Source organism: Zosterops lateralis, assembly GCF_965231275.1.
Source record: "Zosterops lateralis genome assembly, chromosome: 4".
NCBI classification, from domain to species: domain Eukaryota; kingdom Metazoa; phylum Chordata; class Aves; order Passeriformes; family Zosteropidae; genus Zosterops; species Zosterops lateralis.
Window position 1 is genome coordinate 46,880,489 of NC_139765.1, and position 19,796 is coordinate 46,900,284.

The 19,796-nt window shown below is 34.5% G+C and overlaps 1 protein-coding gene across 3 annotated transcripts in view; it reads right to left on the reverse strand.

Moving 5' to 3' along the window:
- Positions 1-506: 506 nt before the first annotated feature.
- The window catches only part of IMMP2L (inner mitochondrial membrane peptidase subunit 2), a 432,115-nt gene continuing 412,825 nt past the window's right edge, over positions 507-19,796 (reverse strand). For 2 of the 3 annotated variants that reach the window (XM_083859972.1, XM_083859973.1), the window contains exon 6: positions 507-1,028. In XM_083859972.1, coding sequence (XP_083716098.1) covers positions 909-1,028 — 120 coding nt within the window. In that variant the 3' untranslated portion in view covers positions 507-908. The remainder of the gene's footprint in view (positions 1,029-19,796) is intronic. The other variant, XM_083859974.1, reaches the window with a different exon arrangement.

Genomic DNA, 19,796 nt, shown 5'->3' on the forward strand with positions numbered 1-19,796 from the left:
AGCTGGCTCATATTGATTTGTCATTGAAAATGTGTCATTTTCCAAGTTATTTTCACTTATAATGTGTGCAGAACCTTTACTGCCTATTCATAGAGTATATTTATATTATTAACTATATACTAGAAGATTAATTGCATATTTCTTATCTAATTACATAGTTCCAAAGAAATGTGGCAATCAGTATAACGAAGGTTTACTCTACTAGAAAAATTAATTAAACACTGCCTTCAGATAATGTAATATCATTTGTACGTTTTGACTGAATATCTAATACAGAAAGATATACAGGGAATATTTATATCAAACAAATTATTTTTATCCTGAAAAAGAAAATAGGAATAAATAATATGTATTCAGTTTAATAATAGAAATAAGCTGCATTAAAAATTTTCACCTACAGAAGTACTGATTCTTCATTACTAGTAATTATAGGACAATCCAAAGTATCTATATTTTGGTTTGCTTTTTTTAATATGTAATCATTATTAATAAAGTTTCCATGCAGTTACAAAAGAAAAAAGCTGAATGTAAAAGATCAAAATACTTTATTGAAAGTTTTAATAGTTTCTTGTCCAGAGAAGCGCAAGTACAGACATAAGCCAGGCATGTTACTGCTTCCAGAAAAAAAAAATGAACATTCAGTTCTTCTACAACCAATTATTTCAAACTGAATTAATATACAAGGCCCTAATGTTGGTGATTTTTAAAATCCAACAAATAATAGAACAAACAAACAAAAGAAACATGAAGAATTTCTGGTGGCATTGTGACATTAAGATGTCACACGTATTTGTTGATATGACACTGATGTCAAAGCACTTGGCAAAGCTCTTACAGGTCATGGTATAACCACTGCAGCTCCTTCTGGCTGAACTTCATGTCAGTGTTTTCCTGTCTGAACCCTCAGGTCACTCTTGCTCTCTGTGGAGTGGTTTGCGCTCCGGAGGCAGCACTGGCTGTAGCTTCTGCCAGCGATGTGGAGGCCAGAGAATGTGTGTAGCTCGGGCATGCAGAAGTCCAAGAGAAACCTGCAACCAAAAAATAAACCAGAGATGTTATTAGATAATATGAATAAATCAGTATGTGAAAAATACAAAGCACATGATGATTTGTTAGAGCAGTGGGAGAATAAAAAGCAGAAGAGTGAGCACTCTCTCATGCATGTAATGAGAGGAAAAGAAAATGTCTTTAGCAACAAATGATTTTCCTTTTTTTTTTTTTTTAGATAAGACATTTCTTTGGAACTCAAAACAGTTTGCTGAAATGCACTGCCTGTAACAACACAGAATGGGTTCTAAGAACTAAGAATGGTTTTTTTCATTTTCAAGAATAACAGCTGCTCAAAAAAGGTGAGGCATTTTATAATCCTCATAAAGCTTTTTGGTTATTAGTTATTATGGGTCCAGAGAACAAATTTCAAGCATCTATTTTGTATAAGTTCAACAAAATCTTTTTCTTGGATTTGAGCCATGCGTTCTAAACTCACCAGGATAGTGGCTTTTCTAAACTTGCTATGTTTATTATTTATCACTCTCCTTCAAAACTCCATTTTGTCTTCAACCAAAAATGAAAATTACCGTGAATTGTAAAGATTTCCCTGAGGATGAAAATGTATTTCTCTACAGATCAAAAACTTCTGAAGTACTAGGACTACTTAAACCTAATTCATTCATTTTGCAAACATGTTTTACCATCTTATTATTTATTATTGTTTACTTCAGTAATTTTACTACATTAATATTTTACTTCAATGAATCAAAATAAAATTCAATTCTGATATTTCTTATAAATGAATCAAAGATAACAAAGTATAGAAAACAGAATTGCTTAGAAAATCTTAAGTAAAATATAAACAAGATACTTTTCATATATGGTATGAAGATGGCTAGACTAAGAGTAAGAATAGAACAGTCATAATTTCAGACTGAGGTAAGACAGTCCATACTTAACACTGAAATTAAGTCTTTTTGTATGGAATTAATATCAGTTAATTTGAAAAGCCTGAAGCATAAACTTCTGAATCTTAAATTATTTGTTTAGACTTGTAGAGAAAATAGTATGTAATAAGCATCCAGCATGAACATAAAAGTTATAAACAGGATAAAATCATGGTTAGAAATACTGCAATGTCTGTGTCTGTAAAAAGATTGAATAATTCAGACTCCTAAACAGACAACAGTGTTATAAATTCTACAGAATTAGTAATAGCATGGATTAAAAAATGGATAGGCTTTATTTGATTCTTATGTCATTGTTTCTCCTAAGAACAAGGAAACATTAGTGATACTATCCTGAAGAAATGTTTGAGCCAACAAAAAGGAAATGCTTTTCAGAATGTGCAGCATTACATCATACTTGCATACATTATATAGGATACTGAAGTGACCAAAAAAATAGCAAAAAATGATGACGGAAGCGAAGTCCAACACAGGTAATTGAACATAAAAAACCAGTATACTCTCTGTACTCCATATTATGAACCATGAAGGGAAAAAATGGAAACTTGCTTTATTCTTATATTTCAATGATCTGGTATTGGCTGTTGTAAGAGCCAGGAATTAAATGGATTTCTGGTTGGAACTTGCACTTTGCTGCTTAAATTCCTATGTAAACTCAGTTCCACTCCATTTCTTATTAAAAAAAAAAAAAAAAAAAAAAAAAAAAAAAAAAAAGTGATTTTAGTAAGCAGGTAATTCAGCATTTTATGCAAATAGACACCAAATAGGCCCCTAGGAATATCTTCAGCTAATTTTCTTGATTTAATTTCATAGGATTAATGTATATTCACCACTCTCTCTCTACTACATAATCGAATCAGTGAAGCTGAAGTGGTATATATCTAATTCCGTATTCTGTAGCTTGATGAAGCAGGTGCTGCATTACTTGAATATAATTTGGTTACTTAATAACCCATGATATCTAAAAGAATCTGGAGTGAATCACTGAATTGAAGTCTAGTATTGTATTTCACTTGCTTGATCTCTTGCAGGGACCACTTTTTTTCCCAGGTAGTTAGCAGTGGTTTTTTTCCCTGCATTTACACAAAGAACAGGCAGCTAAGTGACAACTCTTTTTCAATAGCATTGAGCAACATTTTTTTAATGTCTTGACACACTTTTGTGTAGTTTGGTTGACATTTATTGAATTTACAACATCTTTTATCCTAATTAACCCATAAAGTGGGTTGCAAATGTAGTATTATCATGTTGGGTTTTTTTTTTTTCCCTGAGCATACAGCATGATAGCACACACATTACAGGCTAGTGCCAAAATATAAAACCACAACAAATCCCACAGCTGCATATAAAATGTGACAGCATTAGTACAGAGGAAAAATGTTAGATTACTCTTTTCAAACACAAATAACATCTCATTTTCAAAGCTCTGTGTATTTCTCAGTACATTGCTTGTTACTGATGTCAGCAGGAGGTCTGCAAACAGCCTGAGAATATAATAAATGAATCAAAACATGTTTTAAGCTGAGGCTGGGAATAATTTTGCCCAGAGGATTACTTCTACTGACCATCATCTACCTTGAAACTAATAAAGAAGTCTTTCTTCCTATAAACATGATTTACAATATGACTAGAATTAAAAAGCAAAACCAGATATTGTTGGGTGATGGAAACCTTTGCTAAATAACAAATTACACTGCTGCTATAGAACTTCTTTTATAATAATTTACAGGTTCACTTTAAAAGCACCTTCATGTTTGACTTCTGCCAACAACCATAATAACTTTTTTCCATTGCCTATTGTTATTCTGTACTTACCAGAGCAGCCATGAATTTCACTGAGGAAGAACAGAATTGCTCGCAGAGAATAACCTGCCCTTGTTAATGGATTTACTCTCATCAAGGTTAGATATGAATGAACTCAGAAGAGTGAACTTAAAGGCTACACTTTCTGTCGTAACAGTGAAATACTGAGATAATCTATTAATTAATCACTTCACTTATAAACATTATTTTCTCCCTTTATGTAAGAAAATAAGTTTATCGCTTTGACACACTGTCTTAATTATAAAAAAATCAGTACTTTACAGGCATAAATTCTTTGACGAACATGTTCCCTTTCCATCACAGAGATGCCAGCAATTAAATAATTGGGGGTTATTTCTACATTATGATCTATTTGCTATTCTTGCTGTGGCAACAACAGCCGCTATATTGAATTGAATCCATATTATTGTGCCTAAGCTGAGCTGTTTAAATTTTTTTTTAATCTTTGAATATTAAGTTGAACAACCAAGAAGTCACTTCGTTAACACAGCAATTTCATCTGCAAAGTAAATTTTGAATTAATAAAACTGTTTTGACACTGTTACTGTGCTAAAAGCATATTTCCTCAGTGTCTGCTTGTTGTTAGCATGTTAGTTGTATGGAAACTGATTAGTTTTGTCATTGCATTACGAAAAGATAAGCCTAAGACTGATAATGCTATCTGCGGTGGTACTTAAAACAATCTTGCCCATTTTGTCCTATAGGCTTGGATAAAGCACCTTTATTAGCATAAAGTCTTACAATAATATCACTTCCTCTGGTTCTAAAATACATCATGAAAACTGGAAAAGTAGTATTCAGACTGTAAAAGAGTCTGTATATATGTAGCATACAGTGGAGGACATCAAAATTTTTATGGAAATGACAGGTATTCAGTTTGGATCTCAAGAAAAGGGCAAGTCCAAATAAGGGTGTGATCCTTTGTGCTGGTTTTGGCTGGGATAGAGTTAATTCTCTTCACCATGGCTGGTATTAGACTGTGTTTTGGACTTGTGCTGAACACAGGACTGATAAAATAGATTTTTTTTTATTATTATTATTGCTGAGCAGGGTTTACACAGACCCAAGGCCTTTTCTGCTTTTTGTACTGCCACTGCTACTGGCAAGGAGACTGGGGATGACTGAGATGTTGGAAGGAGACACAGCCAACTGACCAAAGGTATATTCCAGACCATATGACGTCATGCTCAGTATGTAAAGTTGGGAAAAGTAGGGAGAAGGGAAGGCTTGGAGTGATGGTATTTGAGTTTTCAAGTCACCATTGTATGTGATGGGGACCTGCTGTCCCTGAGATGGCAGAAGGAAGCCATGAATTAATTCTTTGTTTTGCTTTGCTTGCGTGCATGGTTTTTGCTTCTACCATTAAACTGTCTTTATCTCAATCCACAACTTTTTTGGGTTTTACCCTTCCAAGTCTCTCCCAGATTCTGCTGGTGGGGGAGTGAGCCAGCAGTTGCTGGGTTGCTGGATGGCATGAAACACCAACACTCTAACAAGGGTATTCTCAGCTTTCCCAGAGAATGTAAAGTCTATCCAAACAGCTAAATTCAAATGCTGTAGCTCTTAGTCATGAGTTCACTTTGGTTTAGGAACATTCCCCATAGATTTTTCCTTGCTTCTTTTTTCCTTAAGCTTTCTTTATTTTGCTGTACCTTAAACAGCCAAGATTTCAAATTCTGAGGACAGCTCTGAAACAAAGAACAGCACCACTAAATATACCCTGAGAAACAGCCCTGCAGAACCAAAAAATCCAAATTTAAAACTTCAGAAAAAGTTAGGCTTCCTAACTTGTCAGTTTTCTACTTGGAAGTAATAACCATAGAATCACAGAACTAAAGACTACTTAGACTGACAAAGACTTTTAAGATCATTCACTCCAACCATAAAGTCACTGCTCACCACTAAACCATATCACCAGGTGGCACATTCACATGCATTTTGAACAGTTCCAGATATGTAATAAGACAAAGAGACAAAACAAAAATGCAAGGATGTTAGTACTGCTGTATCATAGCCCTGCAGTTCGGTATAGCCAGTGCCAGTAACAAGCTGTAGATCTTGTATTGGCTCTGCAAGGCCTCAAGATTACTTTCTCAGGATTTGTCTGAACTTACTTCTTTTGCCTGGAGTTTTGATTCAGCTTGTTTAGCTGCAACAGATTTTCTAATGATCAGGTGACTATTGACTAATCAGTTACAGTATTGCTTATACCACTTCTATTTGCTTATATTTGCATAATCTTGTGGTATAATCAGTTTTTTCTTATATATTAAAAAAGTAAATATTCTGTATAGGATGAAATATTTGTGATTTGCAAATAATAATGAGGTATACAGAACCATACACATGGGATAATAAAAACAGACTGAAGAAACCTAGCAATGGTCATTAAAAAAACCCAACTGATTGTCAAAAAGGTTTTAAGGTGAGCAAAGAGAAAAAACAGTGTAAAAAATGAAGTATAAGGAAAAAAAGCTAGAAAATGTGCTAAATTAGTGGAAATCGAGAAAGAACAAATCATTGACATCAAAATTCTCCTAGAGAAAAATTCAGGGTGAAAGCAGCCTTTTTATGTCTTTTTGAGTAGGATGGGTACTGCCAACCTTGGGACTCAAAGGGGCAGCTTAACCACTGAGATAAAAATAGATGCTTCAAAATGGTTGTGTGACATTTTTAAACTTTTGATGAGTTTTGATGAGACTTGTGTATTAATCTGATAATTTGTAGTGCAAAGGGTACTATCATTCTCTGAACTAACTCTATTAACAGTCAGTAAAATACTATAAAGTGTTGTGATTTTAATGCAGCTGTGACTCAGTGGCTTCTCATATCATGGAATTTTCCTGGCTTGCTCATAAAAAAGTTTTGACTGTAATATTATGTTACTTTTAATTTTCTGAGGCTACATAAATTCTCATTAAGTGCTGCAAAGTAAAGAAAAGCTATCTTTCTTTTCCTCACTTAATATTTCTTTTCATTTTTTTCTGAAACCAAAATGGTGATTTTGATGAAATGTTTATAAGCATATTTCACTATTTCTTCCATTTAAAAAAAACTCCAAAATAATAAAAATTAGAAAATTGAATGGACTGTTTCATGATTTCCTCACTATGTATTTTGACTTAGAGGGATTGCGACTGAAATTTTAGACATTTCAATAAAAACATTAAAAATATATGAAGCACCTACATATTTGTAACAGATGATGTAATAATCACATTTCAAAGTGTAAAATTAGAAATCTTGGAATATCTAGATCAGTCACAGAAGATAATAATAAACAAAGATAATATGAAAGAAACAATAAAGCACAGCAGTAACCCTTAACATTGAGTCGAACACAAAAAATCCTCTCTGAGGGTGTACTAGAAAAAGTACTTGGGTATGAATATACTTCTGAAGAAAGATGATCTTGTTTCATCATATTTCAGCCCAGCAAATAGTCAACACTCCTCTCTTTTGGTCTCATTAATAAAAGTTTAAATTGTGCAAATCCCCTAAAATACCACTGAAAGAGAACAATAATAGCTACCCAACGAACTAGAAATAGGACTAAACTACAAGTGCCACACTACCTGTGTACTTGAGAAATTTCATCAGCAGTGACAAAACCACAGTTGAAAAGGCCAGTCTCTGGTTTTGTAGTCACTTTTGCTTTAGTCTTTTATATTCTAGCAATATTGCACAGGCCTGTCAAATATCATGGCCAATGATAAACACGCAAACACAAAAAACTAACGTTTTCTCAAAACAAAAGAAGATAAAGCAATAGAAACAATCACAGTGTTTCAAATTATCTTTTCTATTTTCTGCTGTAATATATTCTTATATTTTTTCCTTCTCATGCAGGTTAGCCAAGAAGCTTTATACATGACTTTTCACGTGGCACCGTGGGACATCAGCTATATACAAAATTTTCTGTTTCGTGACACAAACTCATTGAGAGTGGTCAAGAGTAATTCTGGAGCAGCAGAGGTCTATTCAGACTATATTTTGCTGGCTGGATACTTGCCAGTTCTGAGAGAGGCTCTAAAAGGTGCCAATACACATAAGATGAAAAATCCACTAATATGGCAAAACTCTGAGTGATTTAGAGATAGCCCCATTTGAGCAGGCATAGAGTTTCAATGAATTTTTCCAGATCTAGTAGTTCACTACCCATATTCCATCAGCCAATCAGCTGAAGTTTGATAACACTGATATTTTTAAAGACTGGGAATGGCAAATTTACACGGATGTTGAAAACTGTGTAAAGGGACAAGGCTAATGAAAGATGAGAAGAAGTTCAAGAATATTTCAGCCCTCAAAATCAAAAGAAATCCTTAAAATAGAAACACTTATGCAACTAAGCAGTGTTTCAGATATAACCCGAACAAAAATATAAAGCCTGGAACAGCTTTCTGTGTCAAATTAGATTGCATGTCTTTAGGAAGGGTTGTGGCTCTGGGTTTTGATATTAGATGGTAGCTGTAAAATGGTCTCACAGAGAATTGTCCCAGTAAATTAATCTCTCAAAAAAATCCATACTTTAATAGAAAGTAAACATGATTGCTATTACATTTAATCTTTTGTACATGGTTGAACCTTGAAACAAGTACTATCAAGTGCAGTAGTAGGAAAAGAGCTCAATAAAAATAAAATCCTGTGGATTACAGTAAAAAAACCACTTTCTTTAGTAGAAATATCTGTGATAATGAACAGTGACAGAAGAAATAAATATCCTTCACCTCTTCTTTTATGAATCCAAGAATAACACAAATATTATAATGAATAATTATTTTGTAAATGAACCAATACTGGAATAGGTGTTCTTTAACTTAGATCAGCTCACTGAAGCTGGCACATAACAAGGTGCCAATTAGCTCATGAATACAAAAAGTGATAGATTCCTTTCTAAGACTTAGCAAAGTGCCAAAATTCATTGTTCTTTCTTCTTGTAACTGAAGAAATCAGACCTAATGGAGCCACACAGATCTAGTGACAAAGAAAAGAATGCAGCCTATCAATTTTGTTACTAAGTGTTCCATTACAGTTCCATTAGTTCGATAGCTGAAACAGCAGCTCCAGATACAGATAAAACATCCCATATGTGTTTTCTTTCACAGAGCCAGTATATAATCAGTAAAGGTCTGAAGTAGTTATCAAAGTCAGAAGCGCTCATTTAGGTAGAAAATATATTTTTAAAATCTGAAAATATATAAATGGCAATTATTTTATTTTAAGAAAGTCTTAAACAGTAAAAATACGCACTTAAAAATGACGCGCATATCACATAAATGCACAGACAAAATCACAAAAAATCATGTACAAGAGAGAAATGTATTTCAAATGCAATGGTTGATTCCCAGAATTAATAAAATTTCCAGAATAAATAAAATGTTAGCACAGAATAGCTGTGTGACATTACTATAATAATTGCGATTGCACCCATCCAACACGGTTTTGCAATTTAAGCTACTCATATAAGAAGAGGCAAGCACTGCATTGTAATGATAAGTCAGGTTATTGATTGAATTGAAAAAATGTACTAAATATCAAAATAACTGGATTGCACTCCCATTTTTCTATCATGTCTACATTCTTATATAAACCTAAAGGTACCAAAGAGGAAAACGAAGGAAAAGGTCACTGAAAATAGAATATATTTTACATATGAGATTTCTTTGATGTTAAATATGTAGAAAAAGACTAGCTGACATTGAACTATAATTGAAATTCAAAGAAGTTTAAAGGAATTTAAAGGAATTCAGATTTAATCTGAATTCAGATTAAAAGAATTTAAAGGATTTAAAGGAATTCAGTATAAACTAGTGCATCACTTATTCATCTCTTTAAAAAATCAACTGTCAATACCATTGCCTAAATTAAATACAGTAACATGCTGAGTACAAGAATTCCATGAACTGAATTCTATTTCAATGCCTATTCCTGGAATTGCCATGGATATATTACTGAAAAGGTCACTATAGCTAAGTAACTTCAGCCTTTCACAGACTTTTCTGTTTTCTGTTCTCTAAAGAAATATTTTTAAAATAGAGATTAGCATATAACAGAGCACTACTATTATTTTTTCCTCAGTAAGTATAGCAGTCTTAGCAAATACGCATTCTTTCTGTTTATGATTAACAAAGCCATTATGCTAAATAGGCCTACAAAAGGATTTATAAACTAATCTATTATTTATTTTAGGTTTCTAGTAATAAAAATGGTAAAAGTATTTGCTTAGTGCACAGTATGATGTGCTTTGCATGCTGCATATACATAAAAATCATTTAATAGTTAAAAGCTTTTAATATTTCACTGGATGATGCACAAAGTTCCTGCCTAAATAGGATAGTCACCAAGTCATGTAACTCAACAGAAAAACAAAATGTACTAGCAGCTCTCATGAAAGAGAGACACATAAAAAAAGCCATAATACATTTGCAATTCAATATTTTAAGAATTGATAAATCAAGTGGCATGAAGAAAAGAATTATTAAAACACATTTATTATCTTCACCAAGAAAGTATTAGCTAATTCCAAAATCTATGCATATTAATTATTTAGGAATACATAAAAGACTTCAATGTGAATTCCTGTTCAGCAACGTATTGTATCAGTGCCACCAGTCAGAACAATGTCAGGTTTAGTGACATTTTTCAGCTTACAACACTGATATTGATTATGTGCATTGTCTTTCTTCACTGGACAATTAGGACACTAAACAGAACTACTGTATGTTACAAATTAAGTTGATTTCCAATCTGGTGCCATTGCATGTCATTAATTCTGTTTCAGCCTGGAGCTTTGGCAAACACAGTGGTACAGTGCAAGGCATTTGAGCACAGGAGTGACTGAGTGGCCCCAAGGGCTCACACACTACCCAGGGACTCAACTCCTCCTCTTACTGTGCTGCTCCTCTGCAGACACTCATCCCCACAGGCTGGTCCTCAAGTAGAGGACCATGCCCTCCCCTTTATTTCCCCTCCTCTGCAGTCCTCTGTGCTTCCAGGAGAAACAAATTCTGCATCCTGGCACTGCTCTGGCCACCATGATGCTCTGTGCAATATGGATTTACCATGATGCTCTGCACAGTATGGACAAGAGCCCTGATGTGCTCCTGCTCTGCTTCCACTGCAAACTCACAGATAAATAAGGCCCTAATGATGAGCAGCTAGTATTCAAAGCTGAGCAACCTAAGATGACAGGTTAAATTCTACCAAATTTATGTGGAAATGCACAACGGTGCCAGGGATCATAGGCATGCAAGCTGGGAGAGATGACATTTCAGACTCATCCAGGAGAACCAGAAAAGAAGGGTAGGAGTCCTACCATAGAAGGCAGCAATAGCCTTTAATTTCTTGATACACCCAAATTCTTCTTCAAGGCAAGTGATATGAAGCCCCTCCACATGCTAGTTGCAGCTAATTTCTATTCTTCATCTATTTTCTAAAAGCTCAGAAAAGTACATAATGTCATGGGTCAAAAATTAGGCAATTTCTGAACTTAGAGAACTACCAAAATTAAAGAATGTCACAGAGAACATCTGACGTCTTTTCTGTCTCTAGAAGTAGCTCTATCCTGAACAGCCCTATTAGTGGAGGCAGCAGCATTGGGTTTATCTGGGAAAGTTCATTATTTTTAAATTTTCTTTGGCAGACATGTTACAGTAATTATCAAATGTTGAAAAAAAAAAAAAAAAAAAAAAAAAAAAAGGCCAGAAATAGCCAGAAAAGTTAATTTAAGTGAATCGGTGAAAAATTACCTCTTAATTAAAACAAAATGGTACAAGACCTTATGATATTACAACTGTTACTGAGCAAAGCAAGCCTTTTCTAAAGATAATTGTTCAGAGATTTTCAGCAACAATAACTTGTATGTACAGCAAACACATCTGTCAGCTGGCTCAGAGTTTCTGTGGTTTTTATTACATCTTTTAGATTTAGTCTGATACAAATGAATTTGTTGCAATACTCTTCATAAAATAATTTTTGTTTTCTCTTACTTTAAAAAGATGACTGTTCAATAGACTATTCCACTTAACTAAATATTTCAAAATATCCTACTGTGAGGCTTGCCTATATTTTCTTTCAAAATGGCGACAGACACAGTTCGACTTACAGAAAACATGCTGTTGGCAATATGAGCTATGAAAAGCAGTGGGGAGTAAATATTCAATGAGCAGTTAGGATATCAAAATGTCATTAAATAGCTGCATGATATGTTATTAAAATTGTAAAAGACTTTTTAATAGAGCTCTTTGTGTGAGGATGACTAGAGCTCATCTAAACTGGTAAATTTCATCAAGATAGTTCTGTATACGTAATCTGCACAAGTTAATTTACTGGGAAAAAGCCCCACAGAAATACTTCAAATATATAAAAATATTTTTCTTTTTCTTAAAGCTATAATAATAGCTATGAATTTAGGAATACTAAATACTTACTCTCTTTTCTTTATCTGATTTATTCTTTATTTGCGTTAAAACTGTGGAGAAGAAGATTAAATTTACTAAACCCAGCCTTTACTTCACTTGGAAAAAAAGTCTCAAAAAAAATACTTTTTTTTATTCAATCTTACTATTATTAAGCATTCTGTGTTTATATAATACTGTGACATTTGTCAAAATAGAAGGCTTCTTTGTATAATTTAAATATATAGCCATCCTTTCACTTCATAATGAAGTTTATGATTAAATAATAGACACTATATACCTATCAATATATTTTTTCCAGCCTACATAACTAATCCTCTTCAACCTTTTCTTTAGTTCACTCCTGATTAGCTTAGGATAATGGCATAAGATGTTCCGCAGAGAAAAAAAGTTTCACAAAAAGAAATCAAAAATATTACAAGATACATGTCCTTATCAAAATATAACCTTTATCAAATACTGTTGCAGTTCTTTCTTGGAATTCTGAGTCTTTTTAAACTCTACACATCTCTACATGTGAGATGATGATTTAGTCCTCCACAGAAAAGTCTCTCAGCGAGGGAACAACAGCGCTTTATGGAGAAACCAGTTTTATAGAGCAGTGACACAACAGATCAAGTCCCCAGGCCTGGCTTGCACACCAGTAGCCCCAGCAGACTTACCCAGAGAAGGGGCAGGGGACCAGCAGTCAGCTCCCTTTAGGTATGGGGGCATCAGAAAAACAAAGAAGAATGGGAGAAGCCCATATATGAGTTTCCTGACCATGATATTCAACATTCAGTTAATTGGCCTAAAGAGAGGTACTGCCTTCTGCTGTTTGAGATGTACCAGGAAACCTCTACTGGCCACTCTGCCTCCTCATTCAGAAGGACAGAGTCTTCTTCAAAGTACTGTGCTATACCTTCACAAGGCACATCAAATTTGTGTAAGATTCACTAGGACAGAGGAAAAACAGCTTTGTAAACAACTAGAGTTCTCCCATGCCTCCCTTCAAGACCTTTGGCATTCTTCTTGGCACATACTCACCAATTATTTTTTTCTGTTTTACCTTTTATCTCTAGCCTTCTTTGATGTGTCCTTGCAAAACAAGACAGGACACTAAACCAAATAACTTAGTCACAGGCTGCATCATTTCAAAATAAAGAAAAAGGTACCTTCATCTTTAGCCAAATACAGGAATCAGTTGTGGCTGGAGGCCAGGTGCCCACCAAAGCTGCTCTATCACTCCTTTCTTTAGCTGGACAGAGAAAAGAGGCTTGGACAGAGGGTTGAGAATAAGGACAAGGAGATACCACTCACCAGTTACCATCATGAGCAAAATAGACTTGACTGGAGGAAATTAATTTATTTCCAATCAAATCAGGAAAGGAAATTGAGAAATAAAACCAAAACTTAAAAGCACCTTTCCCCTACCCCTTCCTTCTTTCTTGGTTCAACTTTGGTCCCAACTTCTCTCTCTCCTCCCACTGCAGCACTGCAGGACTGGGAATGAGGCCACAGTCAGTTCGTCACACATTGTCTCTGCTGCTCCTTCCTGCTCAACGGGAAAACTTCTCACACCCTTACCCTGCTCCAGTGTGCATCCCTCCCATGGAAAACAATACTCCATGAACCTTTCCAATGTGAGACAGGTCCATTTTGGAGCTGACTGGCATTGGCTCTGTTGGACATAGGGGAAGCTTCAAGCCCACATAGCTTCTCGCAGAGGCTGCAGAGTTCTGCCACTGCCCCCACTGCAAAACCTGGCCACACAAACCCAATAGAGAAGGTTTAATCCACAGCTTTACCATCAAGATTTCTATTTATCTCAAGGAGAGACTAAAACTTGTCCTAAGCTCTACATGATAAGCAAGAAAGTAGTGAAGACTAATGAATTCAGTTCTCTGCATATGTAATAAAATATTCTCTCATAGTCATAATCAAGCCATAGTTCAGCAAAGCATGTGCTGAACTTTAAATATTCAAATAATACACTTGAGCACATTATTAAAATTAAGTAAAATAAAATAAAATTAATAAATTTCCAGGGAGCTCATGATCTAGATTTATTAACTCTTTAAATGACTCAATTTTTCAGATTATATGTAGCTATTAAGCTATTTTAGCAAGATATAACCACACAGGACTGCCAGGTCATCAGTACAGGAAAAGGATTAGCACATTTAGGATTTGAAAGATATACATGTTAAAACTTAACACCACTAAAACTATTTTTTTACATGGAGCTCTTTCACTTCCAGTAAGAAAATCAATATGATTAAAATTCTTTTTAAGTGCTTACCTTTCTAAGAAAATCACAGACAAATATGCTACAAATCCAATGCTTATTTTGCATCTCAGTGTTTAGGGGGACAAAAATCACATTTGTGTCAGCAGCAGACTGTGTAGTCATCACCAGTACTACAATGCCTAAAGATCCAAGTCTCTCAAATTAGCTGAGGAGACAGCAGCAGAGAAATTGCAGACAGCACAATCTGATACATTTTCATCAGTCTGCTGTGGAGAAAATATATTCCTGTATGTTTACTGAGCATTTTTTTCTGCTTCAGGATCTTAGCATTCAAAGCAGATTTAAAAAATGCTTCATATTTTAATGAGATCATTATTAATAGTTCATCTTCTCACTTGCTAGAATACTAAATTTCCATCAGCTATAGGCAAAGGCAATGTGAAGATGGCTATTAAAGTTGCTTTGCAACAGATTCAGGCAACCTCCCTACAACATCTTTGTTCTCCCATGACTGCACAGCTTAAGCAACCCAGTCTGAGCTTGGTAAGGACTCTACATTCTTATTTCCAAAAAATTTTGTGTATTATCTTGTTCAATGAATCTAATGCATGTTTTTCTTGAACAGGCAAACCACCAAACCTACAAAAAGAACCAAAAAAAGATTCCCATGTTTGCTTTACTCCAACTTCTCACAGTGACCTAAATTTTCATGCTCTCTGGAGCCACACAAAGGCAGAAGTGAATCAGATGCTGCCTTGACCTCAGAAGTCTGGTGGTGTGCACCATTAGTTGTTGCAATATGCATTTTGGGTTTTCTAAAGTTCTGTATGGTTTTGTTATCAGTTCTGCAATAGTTCATCCCTACCAACCCCCCTTTCCCAAATCCCTGTCATTCCCCTTACAATAGCCTCTCCCAGTCCATTGTAAACCTTCCCTGACAAGACCCATTACCACACCCTTAAGCTTGATTGCTCTGGCAAAAGCCTTGGTGACTCAGCCAGGCTTCAGGTTCCCCACTCCCCTTTTGCCCCAAAATGGCCATGCCAATGCCCCCTATTCCTGAGTCACTCCCCTTCATTCCCAAAGGTAATGCCCCCTGTACTTAAGAGCAGGTAAGCCCTAGAAATCTTCACTTGCACCTGGGCTTCAGCCTGAATAAAACCTTCCTGGTCCCCAAGTGTGAGTTCGCTCTGCCTGGGGTTTGGACTCACAGAAATAACTTGTTTATATGGTTATCTGAAGAGCAGGGCTGGCCAGGGAACAGCTTGGAAGAAACTATAATTAGTCCATTTGAAGAACGAATCAGTCTGAAACTGGAGTCAGCCACACTGGGTGCTTGTAGACAGGAGAATGTGATCCTAAGCATGAGTGAAATACATTGGTCAAAATCATGATTCTCTAAATGGAGGAAGAGGGAAGATGAAAATTAGTTGCTAATGATAAGGTAAAGTGCAGTTCATGTCAAATGTGTACAAATGCAGGGCCAGATTCTTAAGAGAGATAGAATTTAAAAAAAAAAAAAAAAAAAAAAAAAAAAAAAAAAAAAAAAAAGAAAAAGAAAAAGGAAAATATAAGTAGCTTCTTGAGCATTTTAACAGGAGTTTAGAGATGCTTGAACCAACCCACGTCATGAAATTAGAACACTTCCTTCCCAAACATCTGAAAATATATAAAATCAGTGTTAGTTGCAACTGGAAAACATTCACAGCTAATACTAACACATTAAATAGGAAACCAAGAGCTTCAACTTATACTAAACAAGATTAACCTTGAGCATCCATGGCAACAGCAGAGTCCAGTGCAGTGCCTGCTGTGTTCTGCAGCAAGGGAGCTTTCTCTTCAATCTCAAAATACTACTTTATATCATTTTTCTTCATAGTCTCTGCAATAACTCAGCTGAAATTAACTCCCAGATAGTCCAAAACCCTTTAGTACACATTTATGTAAGGTACTTCTTATGTACAGATTTTATCGGGGTAGAATCCTGATACTTTTCTCCCTCATAAGTCCAGCCACAACTCCTGAGTGACCTCTCCTATGGTGTCATTCTGGCAGGCTTTTTTATCTTTCCCATGTGTATGCCAGCTGGACTCAATTATTTATCTGCAAGGCTTCCTAGTTGCTGACTGGTAGCATTCCCTAGGCATGAGAAACCAGCATCTTTCATCCATTGCTGTGCCGAGCAGGACCCCAGTTCCCAGCCTCTCTGCTGCCTTGCTCCATTATACAATGTCAAGGGAATCCACCAGAAATCCCCAAATGGTGTTTAAAGAGGAGGGCTGGAGAGCAAGGCATAATTACAAGCAGAATGTGGATGACAAGGAATAGAGAAACAATTTTTTTAAGACAAATTAATTTCCAAGTTCAGCCAAAAGTTAAATTCTCCAACGAAAAAGCTAAATCCCATGGCATCTGAACAAATACCTAATTTTCTGACCACAGAACATCACCTTAGATTAAGCTTTAATTGAGATAAATGGGACATTGCCTATCTCTCTTGTTTTTTTAAACCTCATCTAGAATCAGGGAAGTCATCTCACCTATCTGATTGCAAATGGTTATGGCCATCTTTTAAATAATAAAGAGTTACACTTTTTAAAGAGAACTTGAGATTCTCCTCTAAAGAAAGGTGAAATAAATATTAAATTTGTACAATACATATTTTATATGCTATAGCTGCTATTCAGAAAACATAGCAAAAAATAGAAAATAATAAAAGCAATTTATTCACATAGACAGTATTTCAGCTGCCCTCAATATTTAGCTTTAGCTATTAAAAAACCATTTCAATGCTTTTTTGACTTTCAAATGCTGAAGTTATAAGACATTCAAGATCTGATAAGTAAAACCTATTCCTTACAAGTCTATCTTTATTTAAAGTTTTTGCTAGCATTGCTACCAATACTTTTTAATCCCTAATATTCATTTCTGACAATGCTAAACCAAGCCCTCAAGCTAATGAAAATGCTAGAGAGGTTGTTCTTCAAAATATACATACACAGAAATTGAGACATTCTTTTTCAAATCAACAACTTTCTCAAAGATGTGACAATCAAAAAAGGTGAGACAATCAAAGAGTCTCTACTAACCATTCTATAGTACTTTATACATACTCATTTACGCAAAATACTCCTTTTCTTGAGCACCATAGACATGAAGCTACTAAGAAAAAGATGTCAGAATCTTTATTAATTCAAATTGCATCTTACTTCAACAAAATTTATTGCTTTTACAGAAACATGGTTGAGCCTATTTGGTGATTATAATTTAAGATTTCTTACAATGTCAAGATTAATTCTTATTTAATGAGGTTTTTGAAAAGGGTTTTAAATAGCAAAATTCTGAAACATGTTCATTAGAACTATTTGTAAGTAATTAAAAATGATAGCTTTTAAATAACTTGTGCTTGGATCCTAAAACCATGTCAGAAATAGTGCTCAGATGACAGCCTGTCACATTAATTTATGCTTGATACATGAGTCCTGTTGATCACTAAATAGCAAAAAAAATTATTATTCTCTTGCAAAAAATGAAGTTAAAATTTCTGTTTCCACAATTAGTATTTCCTTCCTTTTGTCTCCTACTTTGTGACACCAAGGTCATTGACATTCTCTTGCTAAGCACTAGAAAATCATTAATTACTTCATCTGTGTCCTCCAACTTTTCCGCTATCAAATGCCACTGTTACAATGCAAGAGAGACATAAATTGAACAGGAAAGGTAACCAACTGCTCATGAAAATGTAATTTTTTTGTTTGACAGAGACACTAACATGATAAACTATGGCATTTTTATGTAAAATCCTTTTTAGATTTGGAGTGTGTCACATTCTATCACTCAGGAGTCAACATTTTGCTCATGACATTGCACCCATAGGGAAAGCTTGGGTGTTAGTTTTTGTTTTGTTTTGCTATTATAAGAGTATGGCAAGGATTACAGTAAAGATTCTGAAAACATCTCAGCCTTCAAAGTGCAGTATAAAAATTCTCTTAAAAAAGAAATTCTTAAATATCAAGTGGTCTTTATTTTTCATAAATAAGACACTTGAAGTTCAGAGTGTTCAAAAATGTGCAGGCCAAAAAAAATCAAAATCATTTTTGCTAACAGTATTTCTTTGTTACTCTACAAAAAAGCCAGTTAGATGGCAATAAAATAAATTCAAAGTCAAATTAAAAATAAGAGTATCTTTATGCAGCAAACCAGGATCAGTCATAGAAGTTAAACCTATAATTTTTTTTTTTTTTTTAATTTCTTGATTGTGGTAATAATGTTTAAGGCTTTTAAAGATATTATTTCTCAGTTCATTGTTGTTTTCTAAAGAAAACAAAGCTGCCCAGGGCTAATTATGTATATGTATATGTATGTGTGTATGTGTGTGTGTATTTATTTTCTTTTTAAATAATTGTACATGTTGCATATAAAAAGCTACCGTCAACTGTGAATTTCTTAATGTCTTATTTTCAAGTATAATTTGAACATTGACTGGAGCCTGGAACCTCTCCTCAAACTGATTAGTAACTTAAAAGATTGTTGCCATAATTTGAGAGAACTATTCCTGTAAACCAGAGTTATAGCTCATATATAAAGACATCTGAGTCTGACCCTAAGATTTATTTAATTTCCTCTGAAAAATGAGAGATTAAAAAAAAATATATATTTATAGAAGACTGTAAAACATGTATACCACACTTCACCTATTGAATCTTACAGGTTTCAAATATTAATTTATAGAAGTGTGAGCAACAAGGCTTAAAAGTATTATTATTCTAAGTAGATGAGACTCCAGTATTGCATTAAATTTTGCTTTTGATGAGGACTATTGTTTCCAACAGTCATAATATGTAACAATGCCACAGCTTGCCTGTGATTTATCTGAAAAACATGAAAGCATGGAAGAAATGCATAGGTTTTTGAATGTCATTATTACACAGGCCCTGTTTTCCATGGTACTTACTAAAGTGCTTTGTAAACTCTTTCCTATTCATAGGGGGGAAAAAATGGAGAAAAACATTTAGAGAAATTCTATGTTCTCCGAGGGACAAAACCCAAACCAAACCTCAAATATTTTGTTTTCTATTATGAAATTGTGAATCCTACTAAAAAAATTCTTTTCAGTATTAAAAAGTGTCACTGACCTAAGGGATTGTTTAGAGAACTTGTTTATCTAACAGAAAAAAGCCTTATGCAAACAAGGAGGAGCACTTGTTCCCTCCAAAATTTCTGAATCCCCTGTCCATTTATGTAAGACGAGATACAAACATTGAGCAGCAAATTGCCTCATAGGCATTACACTCAGACAGCTATTAGAATATAGTGCAGACTACTGTAATATTTACAGGACTGACACAGAGCTTATTAGATTTAAGG